At 41.3% G+C, this 14,909-nt stretch overlaps 1 protein-coding gene across 1 annotated transcript; it reads right to left on the bottom strand.

Annotated features, from left to right (window-relative positions):
- Positions 1 to 5,776: 5,776 nt before the first annotated feature.
- On the bottom strand, positions 5,777 to 14,635 carry ncstn (nicastrin). Its single transcript, XM_080503694.1, has 17 exons — positions 14,557 to 14,635; positions 12,832 to 12,933; positions 12,585 to 12,708; positions 12,134 to 12,255; positions 11,632 to 11,777; positions 10,778 to 10,922; positions 10,479 to 10,591; positions 10,044 to 10,196; positions 9,827 to 9,931; positions 9,563 to 9,640; positions 8,865 to 9,034; positions 8,669 to 8,771; positions 8,469 to 8,567; positions 8,119 to 8,206; positions 7,749 to 7,912; positions 7,096 to 7,308; positions 5,777 to 6,958 (listed from the first exon to the last, which is right to left on the bottom strand). Exons 1-17 carry the CDS (start codon positions 14,612 to 14,614, stop codon positions 6,836 to 6,838), a joined length of 2,106 nt encoding a protein of 701 aa, XP_080359820.1. The 5' UTR covers positions 14,615 to 14,635; the 3' UTR covers positions 5,777 to 6,835.
- Between the last annotated feature and the right edge of the window lie 274 nt (positions 14,636 to 14,909).

Genomic DNA, 14,909 nt, shown 5'->3' with positions numbered 1-14,909 from the left:
TTTTATTTGTAGGCGCCAGTAGGTGTACAGTTCAAAAATAGTCAAAATAGACTGTAAAAACAATAAAAACATTTTTGCAGCCGACCAAAATCGTTCCTTTATTGCTTTTGTGCCACCTACATCTACTTTTAAACAGAAACACGGTCATTAATCTTGACGGGTAAACAAATCTCTCAAGTGTTCTTTACATTTGCCCCGAAATTATTAAGATAGACTTTGTGGTTGCAGAGATATTTTGAAGTTATCGTCCTATAGCTAAAGTTTAGATGAGTTTCAAAGAGTTATTATAGGTAATTAACTCCATCAATTCAATGGTTTTGTGTTACACCTACACTTTTAATTTATTTATGAAGGAATTCTGCCTCTGTTCATATCCATGATTGTCATGTGGAAAAAAAAACCTCCCCCGACCCGTCACTGACTCTGTTAGTGAGAATATGACAGAACATTTGATCTGCTGAGGTGTGGTCCACTAGTGTGATGGATAAAGTTTCCTATTTATCCCCATGTCCTATGACCTACTTCACAGACGACGCGAGAATTCGTCAACTTCTGTTTGCAGCAAAGAGTAAAATACACGATCAGAGCATAAATGAACTCACGTCAGCGGAACAATCTGCCCTCAGAATCTGCTGCTTCTTTTAATTTTTCTTCAATACAAAAGGCTCATTGCTCCTCAACTCACTCTGCTATTATTCCGGGCCTACTATTGTTCACCAAACAATAGCGTAATTACTGGGTTTTTTCCCCACATTCAGCTCTTTCGTATATTTAATTTTATGTCACAGAAACTGCAAAAAAAAAGGAAAGAAAAGAAAAAAGCATAGCAGCTGAGTTGAGCTTTATCTGGGTTGCTTGAAGTGGTCCAGTCCAGTAATCTGTGGACTTGTGTGGTCTTGGATTAAACAGTTGTTGATGATGTTGGGCTTGTGGCCTAACAGTGCCAATGGCTGGACAGTTTGATGGCTCCAGGCCAAAGGGTGTGAACAGTCATTTAATATGCATGCGCCATCAACTGAGAGCAAAGACAACAGTTTTTCCTCAAAGAGTCCAACAGTCAGTCGAACAAACCTCGACACTTAACCTCGTGAAATCAAGTCTGAGACAAACGTTGAACCAAACCCTCCAAGCGTCATGCTTTACTCATGTTAATTCATTCTTTATTCTTTCCCATGTTACTTTATGAAGATGAATAGCTCAGGTTGACAGAAGTAAAGGTGTTTGGTACTTGCAGCACAGCATATTGGAGGTTGTTTTGATGATCTGCCCTGTTCCAGACTGGATTAATCCTATGAGATAAAACTGTGAGAGAGACTTAAATGAAAAGCGGTCCAAAGCATTAACTTTTGTGAGTCTTAACTTGCAGCTCTGATTCAGGACAAAAATGTAAGTTGTTTTTAATGACTTTTTTTTTTTTAGAACAGGAAGTCAATTCAAATGTATTGGGTTGAGTTTTGATCTCAAAGGTAGGGGTTCAAATTTGAGTTGAATTATTGTGATTTTGTTTTTAATGGTAAGTAAAATGGTTATTTTAGGTCACTAACGTATCAAAAAAAAAAATCTGCGTTCAACCAACCAAAAGCACCTTATTCTCAGAATTTTGAGAAGAAAACTATGTATAATCTACAATTGAATGACTTATTTGCAAAAAAAATAATGTATAACAACACATTAGAAGTACTGTATTTTAAGTATTTCAAATATCTTTCCCAATTTTAAAGCAATACAAATACTGTTGTGTTTTGCCCCTTTGCTTTGGTTATGGGAAACATAAATTGTCCTATTTCCTATAAATTCCAAAATCTCTACCAGAGTTCCTCCTATATCTCTATGGATTGTGTTCAATAGTTGTTAACATAATGTTGTTACTTTGGAAGAAATTAGGAAGTTACCAAATATGGACATCTGCCTCATACAGCGATGAAGTATAAAGCCATCCTGACAAAGACTTCCTGTGGCGACCCCACATTTATAGACATGTACTTCCATATCAGACGTCAACATTCAGCCCAAAAAAAAAGATCCACAGCTACGATCCAGTCTCATCACTGAACTTTAGTATCAACCAGTGTGTAAACTAATAATTGTGTCGCAAAAGTCACACAACCCCCAAAGTTATCAGATATATTACAGAGATCTAAATCATATGAACTTGTTTTGTAGTTAGATAAATCACAATAGATTTTGTTAAAGATAGAAAATAATTAGTAATAAAAAAATCAAACATGCATCAAGTGTGTTTTTTAAAATGTTGTAAACAGTGTTTGAACAAACATCAAACCAAGTGCTGCAACATAACAAATAATGTATTATGCCTATAAAGTGTAGTGATTATGATCGAGATATTATTTTGAAATAGATTTGAACATGGATTGCATGTATAATAAAACAGTGTAGATAATGTGTTCAGTGAGCTCGACACATGTTGGAGTTGTTTATCAAGCCGTGCAAAAGTTGCTCAAATTGTGTAACTACGCTTTAATGAACAAACACATTGCATCTCACTTCAGTCTCCCTTCATATGATCCCATTTTTCCCCCCCCATTTGCCACAAATCTTTTAAAAATGTCATAAGAATTGCACGTTGCAGACATTTTAGTTCTCCTGAACAGCAAAGACGTTATTAATATCCACCACAGGGGCCAGAAAAAGAACAAACAAATCATAAAAGTGGAGCTCACAATTACTGAGATTAAAACAGACAGATGTCAGATTTGACCACCTCCCTTTTTTTTCCCCCCTCGAGTGTGAAAAGAAATCAAGCTGTCATCGAGCATTTCAGAGCTCCTGGCACTGCGACGGCAGCTGTCAGGGTGGAACAGCTCGCCGGGACATCTCTGCAAAGACCAGCTCCACTCAGCAGCCATTTGAGGCCTGATATGCCAACTGTGAAAATAAGCGTGCACACACCCCGGATCCGGCAAAGGGAAGAGGCTCGTCAGTGCACCCGGGCCACACACACACACACACACACACACACACACACACACACACACACACACACACACACACACACACACACACACACACACACACACACACACACACACACTGAGCTGACCACCACCCACCCACAGCTCCTTGTGACAACATCAGTAAAAACTGCAAAAAAAAACAAGACAACTGCTCCTGTCAGCCTGAGTGCACACACGAGCACCAAATTGGAGCAGGTGTGTGCGTGTGTGTGTGGACAAATCTGGCAGGGTGTGCTTGAATCAACAGGTCTATCGCAGGATTCAAAGAGACGTCTGCACACATCTGTCCTCATAGCTGAACAAAGTGCTGTAGACAGGAAGTGTCTCAGTGGATGTGGTTCACTATTGGCCAATTGAAAATTGATTTGTCTGCTGATTATTATTCACTTTGTTGAGGCTAAAGAAAATCTCACAAATGATATTGAATATAAGAAAGGGGGGGGGGGGGTATCTAAAAATCTAATTAAATTAAAGATAAAAACCATAAAAATACATTATGTATTATATATACATTGCCGAGGTAGACCCGATTTGTTTATACATCTTTGCAAAGAAATCTTTTCCAACTTTAATTCATATAATCGTGGTGATCTACTGCAGCAACACAACAGTTTTTACTCATTTCTGTCCAAAACAGTGATTAACACTCATTATGGACTGTAGACCTCCCATCCGGTTGTTAAACAGGTCAGTTAAATCTCAAAACTCCAAATGACTCAATGTTTAAGCACATCAGAGCATTAAAATGTGATTTATTTCATAATGTTAGCTTCTTGTGGGTCATAATAAGGGTCAAATCAATGTGAAAGTTCAGCCTGCAGTTAAGATGTTGGTATTTTGTACAATAACTTGGATCATGTTTCTTAATAAAACGTAGTTTTTAGAAGTCACATGATGGATTTGTGTGTACATCTTATCGGCTTGCTTGACTCGTCTGCTACAGAGCATCACGTCATTCCCCACGTTGAAAGGATGGCAGTCAATCACATACAGTGAAGAAGTTGCTGTAAAGTCGAAGATCTGCTCAGTCCACGTCTTGTTTCAGCCTCTCATCAGTAATAACCTTACACACAAAACACACTGCTCCCACTGTTCCTATGAAACTGAGCACTTATAAACCCAACAGGTATTACAAGCTCTCAGTGGAGGTAATCAGGGCCCTTCTTCTTCTTTTTTTTTCCCTTCTTCTTCCTGCTGCAGCCACATGATCCAGCCACAGTTTGAATTACTGTCACTGCTTGCTCACATTTTAGCGGCTCTGCTGCTGCTGCTGCGGGCTCGGCCAACACACGGACCATCAATAATTCAACCGTACTCCACACGCACAAACGGGGCTGACTTACTGTGAAATAAAGAGCGAGAAACAGAGAGAGGAGGGTGTTTGTAGACAGGCAGGACAATGGGAGACTCCCAGCCAGGCCCCACCGGTCGCGTCCTGATGCCAGAATCCTCCAACTGCTCCACTCCTTTTCCTTCTCTCTTTGCCTCTTCACCCCCTTTTTTTTTTTTTTTTTTTTAAATTTCCCAGCCGGGACGCCCTCACGCTAAATGAATGGACGCGCTCAAATCCCACCGAGGAAAAACGCAAAACCCTTGTTCGGCCTGCGGATCAAACTGGACGCGCTCGTTTGGTTCGCTCGGTGCGCATCATCACTCCTCCGCCGCCTCGTTCCATTTACCCCCCACCTCCACCCTCCACCCTCTGTACACCCCCACGAAGCTCCGCGTTCAATCCCGCTCCGGAGGCCGGCAATAGAGCCGAGCAGGGCTCCGAAACTTCACTGCGGTTTCAAGAAAAAAAAAGAATGAGAGACAAGAGAGAGAGGCGATCATCGCGTCCTCTCGACTATTGTTTAGGGAAACCGGAGCTGCGCTGCGCTCCGGTGCCTCCTCTCTCTCTCTCTCTCTCTCTCTCTCTCTCTCCCTCCACGCGTAAAAGCAGCGCGCACCGACACCGAACATTTCAACACGTTTTTACACAAGGGGGGAGGGAAAGAAAAAAAAAAACGCACACCAGGAACTTACTTATTCCAGCTCGTCCATTCAGGTATTTTCTCACTTTCCACTTTCTTTCCACTCAGCCGAAGCACCGTGCGCCCCGCCTCCGGTACAGTTTGGCCCCTCCTCTGGTTTCTCTCCGGAGGGGAGGTAGAGGGGGGGCAAGGCCCCGTGAAACACTGGTTCCACTGCAACACGTTTATCTCACAAGTAACCTTGAAAACAACAGAGGAGAAATCTTCCAAAACCTTCATCATCATGGATTGAGCTATACAGATGTTTTTGGGTTGGGTTTTTTTTTTCTATCCACACCACAAGCTGAGAATATTTAACAAAGGAATACTATTTACTTGTTAAAGGAAATGAAATATATGTACATTTAAGAGCTTTAGAGTTCAGTGGTGGTGTGGATACTTTCCGTCTCGGAGAGTTTGCAAGTGCAGAAAAGACGGATAACATTTTTCTGAAAAGAAACTATAAATGTCCACAACATAATAAAAGGTTACAACTTAATTAACCTTAAATGCAATATCACATAGAAGCCAGTGGTTTACGTTATGTGGACATTTATGAATTCAAAGTAACACAGCTCAACCTCTGGCACCTCCAGGCATGTTGCTTAAGTGGGAACCTTTTTGAAAACGAGATTTTTACAGTCTAATGTACACGTGACACTCCCAGTTGCAAGTTTTGTCTTCTACTTGGTTGCACCTTCTTATTGTGGGAGTATATATGTATTTTCTCACGTGGAAGTTGCTACTCATAAGCACTTTAAATAAAATTTAAAAACATTTTTGGAAAAGAAGCAATGTTTATTTCTTGATCAAGGCATCACAATTAAGTCTTCCAGCCATAAAATTAACACTCAAACAGAATTACAACCTTGTGTGCTGTCACAATTGTCAGAATTTAGGGAAACTTTGTGAAAAAGAGACAAAACCAAAGAGTGCACAGTCAGAAAGTACCAGCATTTTTTTTTTTTTTTTTTTAAGAGTTCTCAATTTTTCTTCACGCAAAAGATGTGAAACTGGTTTTGAAGATTTTGGCAGCTGATTGATGAGAAATAAAATATGCGGCTGCCACACCAGACGCCTGGAAAAATGTATCCATTCAAATATCACAATATGTGAAGCTGCAGTGGCTCTCAAACTACATCCACATGTAGTTGTGTTTTTTTTTTATAATTATTTTTTTTTTTTGGATAACTTCCCAGAGCGCAAGAACTTATCAAAATACTTCACTGCAGATATCCAGATTTTGCAAAATCGTAAACTTAAAATGTTACTGGTTGTTCACTGACTCAAAAAGTGGTTTCTTATCATTACAACTGATTGATAAGTTAACTATATTGACAGAGAAGACAGCTACAGTATTGCACATACCATCGCAATCCTCATACAAAGTATCTCACTCACTCACACACACACGCACACACACACGCACACACACTTAAAATTATACACCCACGCAAAATAATGCTTGCCGTTTCGTGCCTATCCCATGACACAGTAAACAAAACATTCTTGGACAATAAAAAGGGAGAGCAAAAGTGATATAAACATCTGTTCCACCGACAGGGCCCGCTGGTGCCTGACCAGTGTCCTCCGACCCTGATGAGTCCAGATCCATCCAGGCCAGTCCAGTTCTCATGTCACACCTCACCTCAGTGAGTCCATCAAGACCACCAACTCTTAAAAAATAAAAAATGAAATCATCGCCCTCTGCTGCGGAGTCTAACCTGTTTGTGTACCTACTCGTGCAGTGTTTTAAAGAAAACTGTCCTTGTCTGGCTGGGATAGAAGTAGTAGTATTAATCGAAGTAGTAGTTAAGTGGTCGTAGGCCTGAGACGCTTGCGTGTCGATCAGTAGGTGGCGCTGGTCGGCTCCCTCCCTGAGCTGAACAGGATGTCTGCCTTCGAGCTGATGATGTACGTGAGGAAGAGGGACGCGAGCAGCACGCCGATACCCACACCGAGCGTTAATTTCTGAAGAAAGGAGAAAGGAGAGAAACACTTCAAACTTGGAAGGTTCACACAGTAAAGTTAAAGGTTTCTGTGGGGTTTATGTTGTTGTTTTTTTCCATAAATCTATTATAAATAAAGGCTTTTAGCGGAAGGTTTACCTCCAGATCGGGATTGGCCACCAGGAATATACGCCCTTTGATCGACTTCCACCGCGACTCCGTCCACGTGGAGTAATTTTGGGAGGTGTACTCCCGCAGGTCGAAGGCTGGAGACAGCGCTTTGGAGAGGTGAACTGTAGAGCGAACGCAGAAACCCTCCCGTTCTGTACCGTTGGTCGGTAGTGGGCCTTGAACCCACATGTAGGTGTATATCTGAAGGAGGGCCAAAAAGAGATTTTTTATTTCCCATATATTTATCCAATTATTCCATTTTCAAGCAGTGGAACATGTACTAAAGGTTGCAATATAAAATGAATGAAATTAGTCTTTTTTTTTACAAAATAATGTAAAAGTTGGAAATCAGTAAATCAAAAACTATGTTGTTTTTGAAAGGATAATTTTAAACAAGCGCCGCTCTCTGCCTTTCGAGTGTGAGCACTTTAATCTCAGCACAAAAAAAAGAGGGAAAACATGAAGCTTTAAGTTACAGTTATACTGAATTAAAACTTTATTTGTTCATTAATTTAAAGAAACTTAAGACATAACATTTCGAAATCTTTTCTATCAGATTTGCACAAACTTCACATTTAGAAAAAGAATGGACTGAGATTTATTAGTTTCCGTGTTAAAAAAAAATGAAAGCTAATCCCTACATGTTTGTTTTCTTCGTCCGTCTCGTTCTCCCTCTGTTTCTGGCAGTCCTGCTGGGTGACGTTGACGACGCTGCCGGTCAGGTTAGCCAGCAGGTATTGGACCAGAAGAGTCGGCTCGCTGGATTGTTGCGTCACGCCAACGTAGAAGTTGGTGGGCCTGTCAACTGAAACAAAGAGAATGGAAAAGGGTTTTCATTTCCCCACACCCAGTGAAGCGTTAGAGGTGTACCCTCTATAGCTGTTTTCTACTCAAACAAGCAGGCGGTTTGTTTGGTGAAACAAAGCGTTTTTGACAAAGTGCTCTCAAAAATAAATATTGACTTATCACCACCTTTCAATAAGTCCATGAGAAAAACAAAGACCGACTTACCCAGATGACTCGCGAGGTCGGAGGGCACGAGCTGCTGGAACCAGGAATTATTGGATCGGACAAGGAAACCGTACAGCATCTGGCTCACCTGGGAGGAAAAGTCGGGTCAGTTCTGGTCAGCTTCATGAGATACAACAAGAAAAACGCTGAAAACAAGCTTAAACTTGCTTAACTAAACTGGAATGTTAGAACTTCTTACAGGCATAATTCACTCAAACAAGTCAAACTTAACTTAATACCCGATTCCTTTTCTAAGAAGTAGCTTGACCATGATTTAACAGATTGAACCATATAAAACGTCAAATCTACGTCATACAGGGATAATGACAGGATCGGATTATCGGACTCACTATCTGGCGGTCTGCGTTAATGTTGGCCAGCTGGGTTTCTGATCCTCCGGCCTGAACGTACAGAGCCCGAGCCACCATGGTTGCCACTTCGGCCAGAGTCTGAAAGACGAAAAAGCAAAAGCAGATAAAGTTGTTAATGCTTGTTGTTGCGCCTGGATAAACTGCAGTGACTTATATTCTATTACAACTATCTGCCGTACCTCGGCAATCTCTATCGGCTGCTCAAACTGCTCCTCTGGCGTCAGGTTGGGTGGGTAGGACACGTTCAGATACTGTGCATTGTCGAACATGCTCTCGTAGTACCTTGCACAGAGAAGAGAGAACAAATCAAATAACAGAATCATTCCGTCGTCCGTGACATGCAACGAAGTGCGGCTGCCGGAAGGAGAAACCTACTTGTTGTTGAAGCTTGACCCATGATTTTCGATCACAACGCCCGGGATTGGCCGAGCGCGCAGGAAACGCTGAAAGGACGACGGGGGCAGAGGCTGAGAGTTGCTCGGCTCCTCCACCGACAAGTTTGTAGTCTGTGCCGCCGACTGCAAGTTGTTGATGAGCTTCATCACCTGAAAGGGAGAAAATTGAAAAGGAAATTGTATGGTGGAACATTACACATGATTAGGAGAACTTGTTTTATTCCCCCTCTATTCGACTTTTATAGCGTCTTCAAGATTCAAGAGCAGCCACACGGTACATGCGTGATGGACTCTCTCGTGCTTCAGGTTACAACAGACGGAATAACAAGACCAATCAACGTGTGATTCACCAGTGAATTCGTCAAGTGAGACTATGACCCGTCTCCTATAAAACTTTAAGTCATTGTGATAAAACAGCTTGGCCCCTCACAATAACAAAAAAAAGCTTCTTTATCCAGATTTATACACATTGTATGGTATGTAGCATATAATTGTTGGGATTCTTTTGTGTATGACTTAGTATGAAAAAGCTGCAAAAACATTTAATTCTGTTTAGATGTAAAATCATGTCAACTCAAAGAACATTACACTTTTTTTTTAAAGTACTATTTTCAACATATATAAACAAAGTAGTCCAGTAGTCAATGGTTGTTTTTTTTCTAATGTGTAAACACAAACCTCTTCATTGACGCTGCTGTTCCTCCTGGACACGGGATCAGAGTGAAGCCAGAGTTTGGAGTCGGCACGTAAACCCACCTGCATTAGACACACAAACATTACAGGACGTGATTATATGTATTTATATTATAAACAGCAGGTATATATGCTGGGATATAGGTCCAAATATTACAATTAAACTTAATTCAGTACTTCAGTAAAAATATTTCCCTGAAATTCAGCGGTGTGGATCCGATTGTGACACGTGAACTCTGTAATACACACCTGTCCGATCTCCAGCACAGAGTGAATGTTGTCCAGGTCCACAACAGATTGATTATTCATCATTTCATACACCATCCTGGAACTGCCAATGTAGTCAAATGTCTCCTGTGGGCCAAAAAAAAAAAGAAGTTAAATAAAGTAAAATTGCACACAACACACGTTAATGAGGGAGGGAACACTGTGCAGACTTTTTTCCAACTGCAGAAGAAGAACTGACCCCTTGGAAGAAGGTGAAGAGGATGGTTCGGTTGGGCTGGGCTTCCTGGGTGACGTTACGCAGCGCGTGTGCCGCAGCCAGCAGAGCGATAAATCCTGTCGCTGCACTCTCTGCGCCCGGGGCAACGTCGAAGAAAAAAGACCTGCTGTCCAGCTGGAGCGACAACGGCAAAAGCAAAAGGCAGTCAACAAGGATTGTCTTTAGATATGTACCGAAAGTCCAACAACCTCGATCTTTATTTTTTAATGAGTACGTGAATGAAAATATCACCACAACCTTCATTTAAATTAACTTGAATATTTCTACCATATTATGTGAAAACTAAAGCAGAGAAGAAGGTGGCGTGTCATGATTTGGACATTTCGCAAAAGGATCTCATGTCATTACCGCCCACATTTTGTACATTTTGTCTATAATCGTTGGATGGAAACTCACCCGGGCTGCTGCGATGACGACGCTCTCAAACATTTTGTGTCCTTTAGCTGTTGTGTTCAAAGGCCTCGTGGCGGCCCAAACATTATAATCACCCAGCGGATCACACACAAACTCTGGAAAAAAAGAAGAAAGGAAAAAAAAAAAAAAAGGACAGGTTAAACATAAACTCACTATATTTAAATTGTATTTTTGACATAGACAGTAACAGTATTATAAAACACCACAATAAAAGCATGGCGCTTCAACACTGTCTGCATCACAGTCTTGCTGGGATAGAGTTACTAATGTTGTGTAAATACCCGGGCTCAGGCTGAAGTTGATGTCGTTTCTCCTCATGCAGGTGGCCGTGTCGGTGACCGCGGACATGTGAGAGAAGAGCTGCATGGCACACAGCGGGTACTGAGGACTACTGCCATTCACACCACGGTTATGGTCCTCGTAGCACTGTGAATGGACAAAAGATCACAAATAGTCTTCAGGTCTGAGAACAAGTTAGAACGCCTATAAAAGTGCAGGGTGCGTTTGCTGGAGGGAACATAGGCAGGTTTGATTGCTGTAAATAATGCAGCAAAATGTAATGCTCTTCAAATGGTTTTCGCTGAGGGAATCGAACCCGTTAACGGATCCTTCATCTCCCCCGATGTCTAATTAAAGACAAAGCAGCTGAGAAAATGACATCACCGCATGAACACGACCAGATTGTGAACAAGTCTTTAAAACATCTTCAAAACACACCTGACGGTCTATCTCAAGGCACCCTTAAATCTAAATACCAGAGATCTGAACCTGAAAGATCCCACCTGAAACTCATGATGAATTATGTTGGAAAGGGTGAGTTCAAATTAATTTAAGCTTGAGACAAGATTTATGCCCAGCATGATATAATCCATGCGATGTTTCACACGGGGGAGATAAAGCACTCTATAATTTGTAGGTGCCGTCATAACGTGTCTATGTGGTTGTGTCCCAACACGCCCGGCCTGAAGACTGTGCTGCACAGTCTCATTGGCACTATTCCAAATCCAAATGACGAGAAAGAAAGTTCCGATGGAGTGATATCGGGTGAAAAACAATTGGGACGTAAATTGCACGGTGAAAACAACATACAGCACTCGATGTGATTAAAAGACACAACAGCAGCTGCTCCCTTTACCTGCCGTAAGACCCGAGTGTCATTGTCCTCCTTCAGTGAGAAGATGGGGAAGTCAAACTCCTCGTAGGACAAACCAGTTCCCAGTGGGTTCCACACTGTAACATTACAGTGGGCCAGAGCGGGATCGTAGCTCTCCGAATACACACCTGAGGGAAAAAACGGGGAAACGTGCAGAATAATTAATTAAAATAGTAATGATCGTCCAGTTGAGATAATTAGATCTATTCCCCTGAAAATTCAGATTCTCTACTTTGTCGTTATATATATCACAACAGTACTAAGTTGTCATGGCTACTTTATTTTCAACATGACAGTGAATTCACTGTAATCCCACAGAGCACCTTAACTACTTAAGACATCAAAAGCAGAAGAGATGATCAGAATAATGTATCAGAAGTCCTTCACGACTGAAATCTCTGCCAAGTTCAGCTTCAGATTTCAAGAGCTGAACCCTCTGTGTTATCAAAACACAACTTATCAGCATGCAGGTTCCCCCACCTACCCGAGTTCTCGTTGGGACACGTGTGGTGGGGAGACAAGCCCTCAGGCGGATTCGTGCTTGGTGCCACAACGACAACACCAGCCACCCTACTGGAGCCCTCCTTCAGTTTCATCATGATGGATCTGATGGACGGACAGCCGGCACGGGGCAGAAGACATGAGACAAGTGAAAATGGAGGTCAGAGAAGGGTTTAAATTCACTGTGGTTCCAGTTTGTGCCCCGAGAGTGAGAAAGGCAGGATTCTTTTCAAATGTATTGTACTATTCCTTTATGTACCTGAGAACTGAAGACAGATTGTTTTTCCTACCAAGAATATAAATGGTCCGTTACGACTTTTTTTCCAAGTAACCACTAACACTACTGGTTGATTGGATATGTAAATGAAAGAGGAGGCAGATTTACTCTCATCAAGAACAAAGGGAAAGGCTTCCGCTATTTGTGCTTGTTTTACCTTGTGAAGAGCGCAGACTCCACAATAACCATATAAGGAGGATTTTGACCAGATGTCAGGACCAAATCCAGGTTTTCCTCTGACTCGAGGACATGGAGGACACCCACATCACCCGACAACGAAGCTGGAAAGCAAGAAGAGGGACACTGAATGAGATGAATGCAGTCGTACAAAAACAAGCAGAGAAGAATTATCCTCAATTAAGATGACAGGATCAAGGATGACTTTAATCTGTTGCTTTACTCACACTGGCAGCCTATTTGATGTGTTGCATTGAGCAGCCGCACACATGGGATTGTGTAATTGAGATTTACATAAATCTTATTTTCCACCGAGTTACAGTTGATACCTGCCAGGAAAAAAAAAAGAAGAAATTCAGATTAAGGCATACGTCAACAACTTTGTTGATCACAACATTTCCTGTATGAGTCACTTGTAAAACTGTACAACTCAGCATCAAAGCGTACGATAACATTTGAATGTTCAGGCCTGTTTTCAAACTACAGTAATAGACAATGGAGGCCATCACTTGTTTTGTTAAATGCCAGGCAATACTAGAACATTTAAACAGTTGTCTGTGAATGAAAATGACATAGAAGCTCATTACAAAGGCTGGTTGTGGAGTAAGTCCTTATTTTTACAATAATAAAATGGTCATGGGAGTAGCAGCTATTCTGCTGCTCATTTAATCAGCGGTCAGCACAGAAGGTCATTGCAACTTGTACCACAGACTTGGCTAGTTTTTACACCAAATGCCATTTCAGTTGCAAATTAAATTGAAACCAATCTCCAAATAAATTACAGATTGAGATTTAACAAGGAGTGCTTTGTAGAATGAATATCAGATCTTGAAAAAAATACTATATAGAATAAATTGGTGACTTGCAATGATGTAATCCTTTCGTCTGCAGACTGTTTCGATTGCCGACACTAATTTATTTTGAAGCTCCACAAACCCATGATAAACAAATACAAATAACAAATGTATAGATAGTCTGGCAATTTTGAGAACTTTTATTACAATTTATTTCAAACTGTACAGACTCCTACAGATAGTCAAGGCTCTTATCCATCACTGAATCATGTCAACTGTTGTAAAATCAGCATGACAACCACCCAAATGTACTCCCAGAATCATACATAATTTTGATTGATGAAAACGTACATGTAATCCGTATATACTCTAATATCCAAACTAACAAAGAGGAGTAAATAAAACAGAAACTCAAAAATATCGACATTGTGACCACGCAAAATATAATAAGATTTTCTGTTTATTGTATGAAGCAGGAAGTGGATTCTTGTGTGAAACGATTTAGCACGAACTGTAGACGCCACAGGTGATCCCTGTGAAAAGTTGTGAGATTTGATGTAAATCCTTTGCAGGTCTCCCTCAGCTGAACCACTCAGAACAGAAAGAGAAACGAGATGTTATTCCAAATACTGCGGTTGAATGACAATCCATATGCCGAATTAGCCAGAGCAATTTAAATATGTGCGATGGAGATCAGATTATGTTTCGTCTGTGACACAAAACAGACAATTTTTACACAGTAAGGCAGAAAATGTGAATGGACTCTGGTAGTAGGTTTCATCGTTTAATCCCCGGCGGGGGAATCACGAGCAGTCACGCTGATGGTGAGCTGCCCTTATGACTAGAACAGACCCAACATGTCACTGACTCACAGAAGATTCAGCAAATATTACTGTAAAACAAATGTGGCAGTTCTCTCCGGACCCAGCCTTTACCGGTGCGTGTCGGGAATTGTTGCCGGAGTGAATTTCATTGTAAAAGTTGTTCTGTCAAACCGGTAGTGAAGGTAGAAGCTTCTGCTAACGCTAACTAGCCGAGCGTCCGGCTAGCTCGGAGCACAAAGAAGTCCACCGTGCCAAACGCCCGACAATAAAACACACTTCACCCACTCACAAACACATGAAGACACGACTCCAGTGGTACGGTGCGACGACTTACCCAAGAAAAATAAACAAACTATCGAATAAAAAATCAACTTATTCGACCGCAAATCCATCTTCCTGGTTTGAAAGGCAGAAAAAACACAACAGGATGTGTTGACATGGGAAGTGTCCGGGTTGGTTTTCGCTCCTTGGTTCCGTTCTTGAGATTATAGTCTTGACTCCGTCAAAATGGAAGATTAGAAGAGGGGGGGGGGGAAATAAAGTCTCCTAATTTGTGTCATGTGGTGTGATCTGATGAATCACACAGACTTTCTATATAAACAATCTTACACGCAGTAGTAAGCTTTATCTTTTATTAATTATTAAAAATACGTAAATTGATCCCGTGGTCTGGACCCAAGAGGTCAG

Source organism: Blennius ocellaris (assembly GCF_963422515.1).
Source record: "Blennius ocellaris genome assembly, chromosome: 10".
Classification (NCBI taxonomy): Eukaryota; Metazoa; Chordata; class Actinopteri; order Blenniiformes; family Blenniidae; genus Blennius; species Blennius ocellaris.
This window is presented reverse-complemented; position numbering and strand designations above follow the sequence as displayed.